At 46.5% G+C, this 14,885-nt stretch overlaps 1 protein-coding gene across 5 annotated transcripts in view; it reads right to left on the bottom strand.

Annotated features, from left to right (window-relative positions):
* Positions 1-14,561, bottom strand: part of LOC119957305 (glycerol-3-phosphate acyltransferase 1, mitochondrial-like) — a 72,216-nt gene extending 57,655 nt beyond the window's left edge. The window contains exons 1-4 of one of the 5 annotated variants that reach the window (XM_038785159.1): positions 14,509-14,561; positions 7,438-7,520; positions 2,002-2,127; positions 1,549-1,622 (exon numbers count right to left, since the gene is read on the bottom strand). In XM_038785159.1, the coding sequence (XP_038641087.1) occupies positions 1,549-1,622; positions 2,002-2,127; positions 7,438-7,506 (269 nt within the window). In that variant the 5' untranslated portion in view covers positions 7,507-7,520; positions 14,509-14,561. The other 4 variants (XM_038785163.1, XM_038785160.1, XM_038785162.1 and 1 more) reach the window with 4 other exon arrangements.
* Between the last annotated feature and the right edge of the window lie 324 nt (positions 14,562-14,885).

The following is a 14,885-nucleotide window of genomic DNA, read 5'->3' as shown; positions in this document are numbered from 1 at the left end:
AGACTTGTGTTGAGTGTTGACATTAGCACATTTTTGAAGCTGGCCAGAAGCCAAGTTCCACAAAGTTTCACAAAGCCAACAGCATTGTATTTCCTTTTCATACTTTCACAGGAGAGGGGTAGCTTTAGCTAGGTGAACATGTATGTACGTCCACACAGTGCTGTTATGGAGGGAGTTCCAGAATTTTGACCCTGCAACAGTGATGGAACAGCAATATATTTCTAAGTCAGGATAGTGAGTGACTTGGAGGGTAACTTCCAGGTGGTGGCATTCTCGTGTATGTACTGACAATGCCCTTCCAGATGGTAGCGATCGTGGGTTTGGAAGGAGCTGCCTAAGGAACCTTGGCATTCCTGCAGTGCATCGGTTGCACATTGCTGCCATTAGTCGTCGGGTGGTGAAAGAAGTGAATGTCTGTGGAAGGGGTGCCAATCAAGCAGGCTGCTTTGACATGGGTGTTGCCGAGACCCATCATTGCTGTTGGATCTGCATTCATCCAGTCAAGTGGACAGTAATGAATCACACTCCTGACTGTGCCTCTCAGGAGGCGAGTTACTCACCACAGAATTCCCAGTCTCTGATCTGCTCTTGCAGACACAGTATCGATATGGCTGGTCCAGTTCAGTTTCTGGTCAATGAGAACCCCCAGGATGTTTGCAGCGTTGGATCAGCGATGGTAAAATCACTCTTGTCTAGTTGGAGACAGTCATTGCATGGCACTTATCCAAGGGGTCCAAGAGATTGAGGTTTCGGAAAAGAGATATTTTCTGACCTAATATATAAACTTTATAGGATTGGCTAAGCAGCATTGATCGTCTCTTTCTTTAGAAATACTCTGAACTCTAGCCGTGGTCACGTACATGGCATCTTGTGTGCTCCTTTTTCTATGGAAAGTGTTTAGACAGAACTAAGATATGAACCTCAACATGTAATCTAAAAAGCTGACCTCAAACAAGGATGGGTGGTAACCACTCTGTCAATTTTGGCACACGTCTTGGTCAGAACGGTTAGAATAGATGACACCGAGTAAGCCAACATCCCCCTAAAACAGGGGTAATTAACAAATACTCACACACAGGGGCCAAGTACGTGTCCAGTGGCAGTGCTCATCGGTAGCCACCTTCTTCAGATGACAGAGGAGGCAGATAGAGGAAAGCATCCCTAACATTTCAAATGGAGAGCAGAATCATGTCGAGAGGCAGTCACTCTCACCTCACCTCTGGAATTCAGTTGTTTTATCCATGTTTGGACCAAGCTATAATGAGATGAGGCGTTGAGTGCCCCTCGTGGTATCCAAACTGAGTATAAGTGAGCAGGTGGCTGAGGTTGAAATTTGAGGGCACCAAGCATTGAGTTACTGTGGCTTTGTCAAAGTCAGACAAACCTTGAGAAGCATTTCTGCAACCAAAATACTATAACTGCCATGAAAACTGTTGATAACTCTGGGGGTGGTTATAACAAAGACCTAAACAAGAAAAACTATTCATCTTTGTTTTTGACTCTGGGTAAAAATCAGCAATTTGTCTGCAATCTCATCTATTAACATACCGTGTCTGTGCCTCAGTAACAAGGATGGCATTTCGAAATCCCAGCAAGGCTAAATGATTATGGAAAAGCGAACCCTGAAATGGAGAGATAATGGAAAATGCATCATGACAGCAATCCAAGAGAAATGTCAAAAGAATTGCACAGAAATGAAATTCAATGTGCAAACGTGCTGTCCCAAAGTCAGTCGTTCCATTTAAAACGTACATTGAATATCATTTCAAACATTGATTATCTGAGGGTCATGCCAAACATTGAATATTATCTGAGAGAATAACTTCACAATTATAACCAAAAATAATTGTTTTTATTAATCTGAAGATGGCTTCAGATGAAACTTAGTGCCCAAGCATCCTTGCCAATTTTGTGTTGCACAGTCTTCACAAAGTTGATCAGCTCTAAAAGCGGTGCCCAGCCAGGCTTCCATTTCCCTCCAAACACATACAATGCTCTTACCCAGCTCTGGGGTGCACAGATATAACAGCAGCGACCCACAAACGGTCGAGCGTTCCCAATGAAGAGACTGGGCCCTCCAGGTGGTGCATTAAAAGCCACAGTTGATAACAAGCCACTATGGTTCACCTAGAGGAAAGCAACACAAGTTTTATTCCTTAAGGAACAAAAGTCAGCTCCTAAACAGCACAGCAATGTTAAAATACGGCACAAGAGACCTATCGCAAACTCAGCCAGTTTGTTTCTTTTTGTACTGGTGCTTTAATAAGCATCTTCCTATTTGATTTTGTGGACGAATGTCTTAAAAAAAAGTGCAGATGCACCATGGTGCCATCGGGAGCACAGACTTGCGCGTGTTTTTAGTTTAGCCATGAGGAGTTTATGGAAAGTTGTGTTGAGCTGCTGCTGGTGTATGAAGTCAAACTGTGTTATTACCTCAAATGTTTTCTGAAGTAAAGATGATTTAATTTTTACAAAGCGTTCATTCAATTGCCTCTCTTGTGGTCAAGTTACTCCTCCACTTTTCAGACCAAGATTTTTTGAATTCATGTTTAATGTTGCAGCAATCTGTAATTTGCTCATCAGTCCCTTGAGTGGAAATACATTTGAAATATGCCCGCCCCCGTCCGTCCCAATGCGACAAAGATGCCTGTTCTGGTGAATCTTTCCAAGGTCAATACACCTAGTTCTTGTGGTTTTGAACCCAAAATTGAATGCAGTAGGTCAGATGGTATTGGGACAAGATATTACTGGAGCACCAATTTCTCTCTTTTGTATAATAATTCCCTTCTGAGACAGGATCACACTCCACTAGCCTCTGATTGTTCATCGCTTTTCACTACATATTTGTGGTCTGAATAAGAACACCTAAATCCATTTGCTCCTCCGCAGCTCCTCGTCTCTCACCATTCAGAAACCATTACATTTTGACTCTTTCAGATTCAACGTAGATGATCTTGCAGTTACTGTGCCAAACTGAAGTAATCTGCAGACTTGGACAGACTCACTGTTCCATTGTCCAAGTCATTACTATACGTGGTGCAAAGCTACGGCCCCATGATCGAGCCAAGGGAATTGTGGTAGTCACCACTGTTGTATATATATCGCATATGAGGTGTATTATGGTAAGGCTCCTGTACTACAGATACGGGTGTAGATGCCTGACTGATGGCTCCGCCCAGTAGGCAGAGTATAAATGTGTGGGCTCTCTGAGCTGCAGCCATTTCGGCAGCAGCTGCGGGAGGCTACACATCTCTGCTTAATAAAGCCTCAATTACACTCAACTCTCGTCTCGTCGTAATTGATAGTGCAACAATTTATTACGCAGAGATTTTACAACGATGGATCTCCGCATCAAGCCTGATCGCCTGCAGCTGCACCCTCAAGCAGACAACGCCAAGTCGGCCTTCGCACATTGGCTAGCTTGTTTTAAAGCATACATCGAATCTGCGACAGAACCACCCTCAGAGGCACAGAAGCTCCAGATCCTGTATACGCAGCTGAGCGCCAATATCTTTCCCCTCATCCGGGACGCGCCTACCTACACTGAGGCCATGGTGCTACTGAAGGAGAACTACACTCAGCAGACTAACAAAATCCACGCCAGGCACCTACTGTCCACGTGGCATCAACTCTGTGAGTCTGTGGAAGATTTCTGGCGTGCCCTGCATGCCCTGGCGAGGGACTGCGATTGCCAGGCCGTTGAACATTCTGAACTCCTAATTGGGGACGCACCTCGTGAAGGCTTCCGGCCCCTTTGAACGCCTCAGCGTGGATTTCAAAGGACCCCTCCCCTCCACCAACCGAAACACGTACTCTCTTAACATGGTCGACAAATACTCCCGATTCCCCTTCGCCGTCCCATGCCCCGATATGACGTCTGCAACCGTCATTAAAGCCCTCAACACCATCTTCGCTCTGTTCGGTTTCCCCGCCTATGTCCACAGCAACAGGGATCCTCATTTATGAACGATGAGCTGCGCCAGTACCTGCTCGAGCAGGACGACCAGCTACAACCCCCAGGAAACGGGCAGGTGGAGCGGGAGAATGGGATGGTCTGGAAGGCCGCCCAGCTGGCCCTATGGTCCAGGAAACTCCCGGCCTCCCACTGGCAAGAGGTCCTGCCCGATGCCCTTCACTCAATTTGATCGCTCCTTTGCACTGCGACTAATGAAACCCCCATGAACGTCTCTTTGTCTTCCCCAGGAAGTCCACCTCCGGGGTTTCGCTCCCAACATGGCTGGCAGCCCCGGGACTCGTTCTCCTCTGCAGGCACATGCGGCTCCACAAGACGGACCCGTTGGTTGAGACGGTACAGCTACTCCATGTGAACCCGCAGAACGCCTACGTGGTGTACCCCGACGGCCGCCAAGACACCCTCAGGGACCTGGCGCTAGCTGGGTCCCCACACCCGCCCTGCCCCACACTTCCCCCAGCGCACCTCACCATGAGAATGTGAAGCAAGGGTTAATAGCTAGAACCATCTAGAATTAATGGGACACATTAGTGGAAATTTACTAAGGAGGGAGTTATTATTGAATTTGTGAGCCGATTCATGACTGTAAGCCAAATAGCCTTGAGAAACAAGGAAGATGGCTGGATGACGGAATATGAAATGTAAGAGCCATTGATAAATTATGGTTGGACACCTGGTGTTTTGCTAAAATTGCTATACGCTCATGTGCCAATAGATAACCTCAATGTCTGTAAAATTATGTATTGAAAATATGACAATAACAAATTAATCATGTACTAAACATTTGGTAAAAACAAGCTGTAATCTGTACTGGAGGCAAGCTCAAGTGAATGTAAGGGACAGCCCCTTAAAAAAAAATATAAAGATAGGATGCTTTGGGCAAAACTTTGGCACACTCAGAGGTATTTCTTTGGAATACCTAGAGGGCTGCCCAATAAAGAATATTCTAAGTACGAGCGTGTTCGAGACCGTTTCTTCCGGACTGAGAGACAAGTAAATTAGAGACACATTCACAACCACAGCCCCCGCTCCATGATGTTCCGTCCTCCCCTTGGTCCCACCTGGGGATGAAGATGAGGTCGACACGCTCCCGGAGTCACCGGCGACCAAACCGACGCCTGCATCGCCACCAGGACTGTGGTGCTCACAACGGAGGATCAAGGCGCCCGATCATCTGAATTTGTAAACTTTTCCTAAAATGTTAACCGATGCCTGTACCTAGTCTTCCACCACTCCCGCTGGACTCTTTTTTAACAGGGGATGAATGTGGTAGTCACCACTGTTGTATATATATCGCATATGAGGTGTATTACGGTACTGTGTGGGCTCTCCGAGCTGCAGCCATTTCGGCAGCAGCTGCAGGCTACACATCTCTGCGTAATAACGCCTCGATGACACTCAACTCTCATCATAATTGATAGTGCATCAGGAATGCCACTTGCAACATACTGCCAAGCCGAAACAAAATTTTTTATCCCAACTCCATCCCCTAGCTTCGAAACAATTACTGGCTCCTGTCACAAAGTGACCTCGAATTGCATGCACTGTCATTTTTGTCTGAAGTCTGTATAAAACTTTACTGAAATTTTCTGACTTGGAGCTTCTGTACATTTACCAGGTTTATCATAAGAAAAGAATGATGCAAATCCAAGTTGTTGTATGTTAGTAGAATGCTCTTGACAGCTGGAATTAATGAAATTTACTTCTTTACTTCCTTCATTACCATATGATTTTAAACAATAAAAACATCAAAAAGAAAGAATAAAACAAATAGGGATCATCTCAGAATCTTGTGAAACTAATTTTCAGCTGCTGAGCCAAATTGCTCCAACCATTACTCTCAAACTACGTAGCTTGTCAGCTTAACAAAGTTACTCTTCCCTGAAGTTAGAAACTTTGAGTTCCACTCCAAGATTTAAGCAAATAAAATGGCACTTCAGTATTCAGGGAGTGCTGCCATTCCCCCAATCGCCTGAATTTGACATTATTTGGGCGGCCATGTGCCTAAGCCAGAAATGCGTGTAATCACAGAAGATATCAGATACATACCCCAAGGTCATCACACACTCGGACAATATTTCAGTCAGTGGCCGCACACCAGAGGCGGAAGCACATCACCAACAACGAAGCAGGAAATTTAGCGCATTAAGGTAAGGGTTTCATGGTTGATAGCGGGATGACCTACTGCCCAGCTAGCCTTTATGTTTCACCTGCAACCTCGACCCAGGGTGGGATTAAACGTCAAGGCTGAAATAAAATTTAAATAGGTGGCTGGGTACTGCTGCTTGTGGCTAAATGTGCTGCCTGGATTCTCCTGGCCGGGATTCTCCGAAATGCTCCAAAGTGCTGTGCGCTGCTCCGGCACCGAAAGTTGGTGCTGCATGGCCGGCTCAGGTCCACACGCGTGCCATGGCCGTCTCTGCGCCAGCCTCCCTGGCAACAGAGTGGAGCCCCACAGGGGCCCGGCGCAGAGGAACATAGATGACCCCCCCCCCTCCCCGCCAGAATGAGCGGCCCGCCAATCGGTTACCCCCGATCACGGGCCTGACCCCCACTGAGTCAGCTCCCCTCGCTCCACACCAGGACGGCCACCGCTGCCAGAACGGCGAGGTCCCATTGGGTAGGACCATACACGAACGACGCCGGCGGGCACCCGCCCCGTCGAGCGCGGAGAATCGCCACTGGGGCCGCTTTCAACGGCCCCCGACCGGCGCTGCAGCGACCGCGCCAACGCGATTGGCGGCCCAGCGTCGGAGCTGTGTGGCGGGTTTCGACACTCACCCCCCCACTTCTCCAGCCCGACGCAGGCTTGGAGAATCCCGTCCCATATTTCTTCCATCACAATTAGTTTTTCACAGGTCAGCAGCTCGGAGACATCTCCGCAGCAGCTGTCCCCCTGATGGAGTACAGCAGAAGGGCCAGTCTGCACCTCCCTTTTTCTCAACACCCACCCTCTTCCAGCCGTCCCCAACAGCACTGAGCCTTTCCTAGCACATGTTTGATGCTGGCCACCCATTAACCAATGTGACATTACATGCTGGTGCTGACCAAAACCAGAAGAACATTTTGCGCGTGCTTCCAGGCCCGGGTGCGCATATCCCACAGTTGAAGAATTCAGGTCAATTTTATATTAAACGTATAAATATTTACATATTTAAACTGAGACCCCTGGCAGCAGTTCTGTTGGTTCCGATACAAGTTAAAGATATCATGCATCAGCTGGAGTGGACCAAGAAGTTCTTTTGAATCCATAGTCAACATTCCTCCTTCAGCTATCACTTAACCTGTTATTCTTCTTCATGTCAGATCTTTGCTGCCCCGAGAACAGCAATGACTGTACTTTACAGCAATTAGTTGCATGTGGAACATTTTGAAGCATGAAGATTTGCTAACTTTGTGGATAAAGGCAGTCCTTTATTTTTAACTGTTGAAGTACAATAAATACTGTGAAAAAATAAGCTTACTTTATTGATAAATTCAGTTGATTCCTTATGAGCCAAAAATCCATCACCCACCTCATGCTCTGAAGCCATGTTATCAGTTCAGGCTGGAGAAAAAATTGAGATGTAGTTAGTTAATTCAGCATGACAATAAGCTTGTGTAAAGTTAATAATGCAGTAATAGATTCTCTTTGTGTATGAATATGTTGATGCCCATGTCAGTCTGTTTTATTTGGCCCTTGGGAACAGCCATTTTTCTTGGTCCCCTGTGTGTGAACAAGGGGTAATAGATCAGAATTAAACACTGACCAAAACTAACAATACAAATGGGAGGGTAAAAACAGTACAAGGTTTTGCTTTGGTTCAGCAAAGGAATATGTCAGCTCGGATTGTTTCTCCTACATCATCCAGAACCAGTGTGGACAAAGGATTATTATATCAATCAAGGCTGGGATCGCTCCTCCAATTACATTGAACACATTTCTGTAGAACACAAATCACGTGTCTGTGTATGTGGGAGCAAGAGTTTGTTTGGAGTAGAGGCAGGAGGTAGGGCAAGAAAACACCTCATCAAAAACTAAATGTTCTACAGGAGAACCGCTATATTTCCAGATCATCGAACCAAAATGTTTCTCTCGACAGATGCTACCTAATCTGCTGAGTATTTCCAGTTTTCTGTTTCTCTTACAGAATAGAAAATTTTACATGACAATTGAGAATTGCAAATGTTGCAGTGTTTTGGCTGCAACATTTGCAGGAATTTGGCCAAGCTCTAACTGGCAACATTGTTATGTATGAAATTCATAGAACATTACAGCGCAGTACAGGCCCTTAGGCCCTCAATGTTGCTCCGTCCTGTGAAACCCCTCTAAAGTCCCTCTACACTATTCCCTTATTATCCATATGCCTATCCAATGACCATTTGAATGCATTTAGTGTTGGCAAGTCCACTACTGTTGCAGGCATGGCATTCCACGCCCTTATTACTCTGAGTAAAGAATCTACCTCTGACATCTGTCCTATATCTATCTCCCCTCAATTTAAAGCTATGTCCCCTCGTGCTGGACATCACCATCCGAGGAAAAAGGCTCTCAATGTCCACCGTATCTAATCCTCTGATCACCTTGTAAGCCTCAATTAAGTCACCTCTTAACCTTCTTCTAACAAAAACAGCCTCAAGTCCTTCAGCCTTTCCTCATAAGATCTTCCCTCCATACCAGGCAACATCCTTGTAAGTCTCCTCTGTACCCTTTCCAATGCTTCCACATCCTTCCTATAATGTGGCGACCAGAACTGCACGCAATACTCCAAATGCGGTCGCACCAGAGTTTTGTACAACTGCAACATGACCTCATGGCTCCGAAACTCAATAAAAGCTAACACACCGTACGCCTTCTTAACAACCCTCTCAACCTGGGTGGCAACTTTCAGGGATCTAGGGACATGGACACCGAGACCTCTCTGCTCATCCACACTACCAAGAATCTTACCATTAGCCCAGTACTCTGTCTTCCTGTTATTCCTTCCAAAATGAATCACCTCACACTTTTCTGCATTAAACTCCATTTGCCACCTGTCAGCCCAGCTCTGCAGCTTATCTATGTCCCTCTGTAACTTGTAACATCCTTCTGCACTGTCCACAACTCCACCGATTTTAGTGTCATCTGCAAATTTACTCACCCATCCTTCTACGCCCTCCTCCAGGTCATTTATAAAAATGACAAACAGTGGCCCCAAAACAGATCCTTGTGGTACACCACTAGTAACTGGACACCAGTCAGAACATTTCCCATCAACCACCACTCTTTGTCTTCTATCAGCTAGCCAATTTCTGATCCAAACTGCTGAATCACCCTGAATCCCATGCCTCTGTATTTTCTGCAATAGCATACCGTGGGGAACCTTATCAAACGCTTTACTGAAATCCATATACACCATATCAACTGCTTTACCCTCATCCACCTGTTTGGTCACCTTCTCGAAGAACTCAATGAGGTTTGTGAGGCACGACTTACCCTTCACAAAACCATGTTGACTATCTCTAATCAAATTATTCCTTTCCAGATGATTATACATCCTATCCCTTACAAACCTTTCCAAGACTTTTCCCACAACAGAAGTAAGGCTCACTGGTCTATAGTTACCGGGGTTATCTCTACTCCCCTTCTTGAACAAGGGGACAACATTTGCTATCCTCCAGTCTTCTGGCACTATTCCTGTAGACAAAGATGATTTAAAGATCAAAGTTAAAGGCTCAGCAATCTCCTCCCTGGCTTCCCAGAGAAACCCAGGATAAATCCCATCCAGCTTCAGGATTGCCAACAGTGATTAATTGCTGACTTGCCCAGGCAAATGTTTTGCAGATGCGAGGACAATGTTGTCATGGGCCAGGGCATCGAAACTCCAAAGTGTATTCTGAAGTTCACCTGACCTCAAACTTTTATGTTGAATTTGGCTACAATGAGCACAAGAGCCTTCACTTAAGGTGTGATTCATCAGACTTCCTAGGCGCCTTTATCAAAACAAAGTTTATTATAAGAATGTTGTTAACATATTTAAAACACAGCAAGCATTTATCAATTGCAAACATAAAGAAAACACAAGTTATAGTAAACTATGTACATCACTCTTAATGAATCCCACTTAGTCGCTGTTCCAATTCAATACAACTCCTCTGATTAAAAAACAATTTTAAAGGGCGTGTCCTGGCACACAGTAATCTAACTTGAATGGTACTGGTCCTTTCCCTGAGATCCAGCCTCCAACCAGCAGATTCAAAACTCCTTCCGCAAAACAACTCTATCTTTAAAGTTACCAAGCAGTTTGCCACACCCAATGTGCTTTCAGGTCCCTGGAACAGCTTTAAATTGAAAACAGGGAACTGCTTCTCTTCTGCAGTCCAAAGCAACAAACCAAAACTAAAACCCCAACACTAAACCCCTTCTCAGCTGACTGCCACAGCCCAGCTCCACCCACAAATGACATAACTGATACCGTGCTACAAGTCATGTGGTAAGACCAAACCTTTCTTAAAGGGACACACACATGACAATGTTAAATTTATTGCTGCATGGTGGATGGCAAAATATCATTTGTTTAGTTTAAAATTTGGTCAGCACTGACGTGCCACATTTATTGCCTTGATCCTGAAAATGGCGGTGAGCCTTCACCTGAAATGGTTAAATTATTGATGATCCCACAATTTGTGGTAGGAAATTTCAGGTTATTAATCCAGCTCAGACATCTTTAACAAGTCATCCAGACTCCAAAGGTTAGCTCCTTCTCTCTCCACAGATGCTGTCAGATCTGCTTAGATGGTCCTGTAGTTTGCTTTTATTATGAACGCAAGATTCCTTGACGATGAGAGACTGTGGAGGGATGGCATTCCCACAACACTGCTGCTCTTGATTTTCTTAGTCATAAATATTGCAGTGCAGGAGCATTCTGCTGAAATAACTGGTATGTTGCAGCAGTTCATCCAGTAGATTGTTTCAGCAACTGCACCAATGGTGGATTTTGACTTCAGTGACAAGACAACAACTATGCAAATTGCTCCAGGGTTTTTACCCTTTTAGGAAAATGAAATTCCATGACATTCCATGAAGATGTTTTTAGTGTCTCAAACGAAAGATAGGGAATCAACCATGAGCATGCAGTATTATTTTAGAATTGTCTCTTTCATCAGGTGCCTGCACTCAACTTACCTTGTTCACTGTGTTTCAACTCCCAAGAATGCACTTGTCGAGTTGTCTCCACAACAAAAATAATTTGCAAATGACACTTTCAAACAAAATTCCTCCCGCAAACATGAGGAAAACAAAGGAGGAAAGTGTGTGAAATCTTGTCCGTACCACTAGGTCGATTACTGCTGTTCTGGCAGTGTCCAAAGCAGCCAATCTGACCTGATTGGTAGGCTACTGTCAATGACTGCTGTTCTGGCAGTCTCTCAATAAATTTTCATGACTTTTCAAGGAAATATCTAAGTCTGTTCCAGGTTTGGAAAAGTAATTTACAAATTCTATGATTTTTCCAGGATTGCCAAGACCTGCAGGAACCCTGCTGGATGGGGCTGAACTTCACTATATTGTTGCAGTTGTACTCAACTAAACAAGCAATGAGCATTCCCTCACACTCCTGACATAAGCCTGGAGATGGTTTGAATGGTTAAAGAGCATCTGGCCACTGACTTGTCTGTGGATACAACATTGATCCGGCTGGCCCAATTCAACTTCTGTCCAAATGATCAAGATTGCAGAGTAATTTGAAGTAAAATGATGGGAGCTTCCTCTTTACTGAAATGGTGATTGCACCAAGGTCACTTGTGTACCATATGCATTACCTGCTCCCGGTCAACCAAAGTCTGGATGTTGTTCAGGTCCGCGTGCTAGCTAGTGTGAGCTGCTCAATAATCAGAGGAGTTGTGAATGGAACTTCAAGATTAATGGTCAGCAAAATGTCCCACTTCTGATTTAAGATGGAGGAAAGGAAATCAAGCAGCTCTAGACAGCTGGACCAAGAATTCTACCCTGAGGAAATCCTTCAATTATGTCCTGGACGTCTGATGATTGATTGCTTTACGTTCCTTGACTGTGTTCCTTTACGTCAATCTGAGTCCAGCATTTTTTTGAAATTGAACTTGCCTCTGAACCTATTAGCTTCAATTAGTAGTGCTCCTTTGGGTTATTCATAGTTGAATGCAGCAGCAACTTCCATTGTGATTGCACTCATCTCCAGTCTTCCATTATTGAACCCATGCCTGGACCAAGGCTGTGTTTTGGTTTGAAAGTGACCCAAAATGAACATCATTCAGCAGGTCACGACTGAGCAGTGTCACTTGATGCGTGATTAATAACTGCATCAATTAGTTTACTAATGACTGGGAGGATAATCGGGCAGTAAGTGACCAAGTTGGATTCAACAAACGTTTCACACGAGCAAATTTCCATCTCAGCACAAGATTGCAGAATCTTCAGAATCAATATTAACAGGTGCATTATAGTGCTTGTCCACTAATTATGCTGAAATTAAGTTACTTTTTTAAAAATGTCATGTGGAACTGGACAATGGGTCCAAGAATTAAAACGTTAACTGTTTACTCTTGGTGTGCCAGCATCTTTTTAAAAATATATTTTTATTAGTATTTAACAGAGTAAGAGTTCAAATGTATCTGATATTTACAAAAACAAGTTTGTGTCTTATGTACAACGGTTTTTACATAAGGTTCCCCCCTCCTTCGTTGGTAGTTTTGTTCCCCTCTTCGGGTTGCCATCTGCCCTAGGTGCCATGTATTCTGTTCCACTTCTTTCTGCTGGGGCTTTTATTTTTTATTGCCGGTGGCAGCATGGTAGCATAGTGGTTAGCACTGTGGCTTCACAGCGCCAGGGTCCCAGGCTCGATTCCCTGCTGGGTCACTGTCTTTGTGGAGTCTGCACGTTCTCCCCTTGTCTGCATGGGTTTCCTCCGGGTGCTCCAGTTTCCTCCCACAGTCCAGGTTAGACGTGCAGGTTAGGTGGATTGGCCACGCTAAATTGCCATAGTGTCCAAAAAAGGTTAGGAGGGGTGATTCGGTTAGAGGAATAGGGTGGAAGTGAGGGCTTAAGTGGGTCGGTGCAGACTCGATGGGACGAATGGCCTCCTTCTGCACTGTATGTTCTAATTGTTTTGCACTACCTCAAATAACTTTTGAACAAATCAACAAAAGCATTCAAAGAAAGTGGAAACAAAAGATCATTTAATACCAGTACTAGATTCCTTCCCACCTCCTTCTCTCACCCCCTCCAACCAACACGCCCTCTCTAACCAGCACACCTGCACTCTCCTATGCTGCCTCCAATCACTCCTTTTCCCCTCCAAACAACCTTTTCTCCCCCCCCCCCCCCCACTGCCAATCCCCCATCACTGCCCCTCTGACCAACCTCTCACTGCCGCCCCCCCCCCCCCCCCCATCTGCACCTCCAACCAACTCCCTGGGCTGGATTCTCCAAAAATGGGGCTCTGTCCCCATGCCAGCGTAAAAATGCTGGTGTTTCACTCCAAAAAAAGACCAATTCACCTCCCTGCCGGTGGCTGGTAGGGACCCGGGGAGCTTCACAGCTTTGGCTGCAGATACGGGCCCCCGCACTTACAGTTCCACGTCCGCACATGCGCACGGTGGCAGCTTCGCCAGACTTGGACCAACAAATAAGGTCCCACCGATCCGCCCCGCACCACTCCATATGACCCACTCGTTCGCCTCCACGGCCATCCATAAGGGCCCCCTCCTCACCATTGCTTGATCCTCTCACCCCCCCACCAGGGCAGCCGCAGCCTGAGTCCACAGCCATCACGCGTGGGTCCCGACCGGCCAGACATGGTTAGAACCACACCGTCAGGAATTCAGCCGGTCGGGACCGGTGTATCGCTGGGAGGGCCTCTGGCAATGGCCCCCCCAGCCGTGCCACGTAAATCACGCGTGAGCAAATCTCCGAGGACCGATGCTCACAAACTTTGATTCACCGCCCCTGCGCCAATCGCAATTTCAGAACTGGGCTGCAGAGAATCCAGCCCCTGTCCGATCAACACTCCCTTCACTCAAATTCCATACCTTCCCCCCCCATACCTCAACTCCCCTCAATTCTCCTCCCCCTCACCTCAGTTCTTCTCACCTCAATTCTCTCCCCCTCCTGAATTCTCCTCCCCCTCACCTGAATTGACCCCCCTGACCTCAATTCTCCTCCCCCTCACTTCAATTCTCCTCAATTCTCTCCCCCTCCTGAATTCTCCTCCCCCTCACTTCAATTCTCCTCCCCCTTACCTCAATTCCCTCACCTGAATTGACCCCCCTGACCTCAATTCTCCTCCCCCTCACTTCAATTCTCCTCAATTCTTTCCCCCTCTTGAATTCTCCTCCCCCTCACCTCAATTCCCTCACCTGAATTCAACCCCCCTGACCTCAATTCTTCTCACCTCAATTCAATCCCCCCCCCCCCCCATCCCATTATCTCCCGTCCCTTCCACCTCACCGTCCTCCAGCCCGCTATCCTCCCCTGTCTGTTCGCCGCACCCGCTGACGGATGTGGGAAACGAGCGCAGACGCCGCCGCTCCAAGTCTCCCACCTGCACCGTGCGGCCGGACAACAGCCAGGACCAACCGCCACCGCCTCGCGCGCGCACGCACGCACCAGACTCCCGCGCCGCCTCCCCATTGGTCAAAGTCGGGGTGCCGCTACCGCTGCCGCCTGCAGGGGGGGCAAAGAGCTGGGCGCCGGCTTTCGGGCGCGACCTTGTTTGAGCGGCGCTCTGGGCCCTGGGCCGTAATCGCTGTTCTGTGTTTGGCATCAGTGCGACATGCTCCTGGCTCTGAACTCCTCTTACCGGACTCACTGAACAGCCAACGCCCCTGTTTGAATCAGACACTGTCATTGCTCCATTTGGTTAAAAAAAAAAGCGCAAGCAATCTTCAGCATCCGAGTCAGAAATGTGTAGGTTAGTTC

Source organism: Scyliorhinus canicula, chromosome 26 (genome assembly GCF_902713615.1).
Source record: "Scyliorhinus canicula chromosome 26, sScyCan1.1, whole genome shotgun sequence".
NCBI classification, from domain to species: domain Eukaryota; kingdom Metazoa; phylum Chordata; class Chondrichthyes; order Carcharhiniformes; family Scyliorhinidae; genus Scyliorhinus; species Scyliorhinus canicula.
Note: the sequence above shows the minus strand (reverse complement) of the source record. Positions and strands in the feature narration are given on the sequence as shown.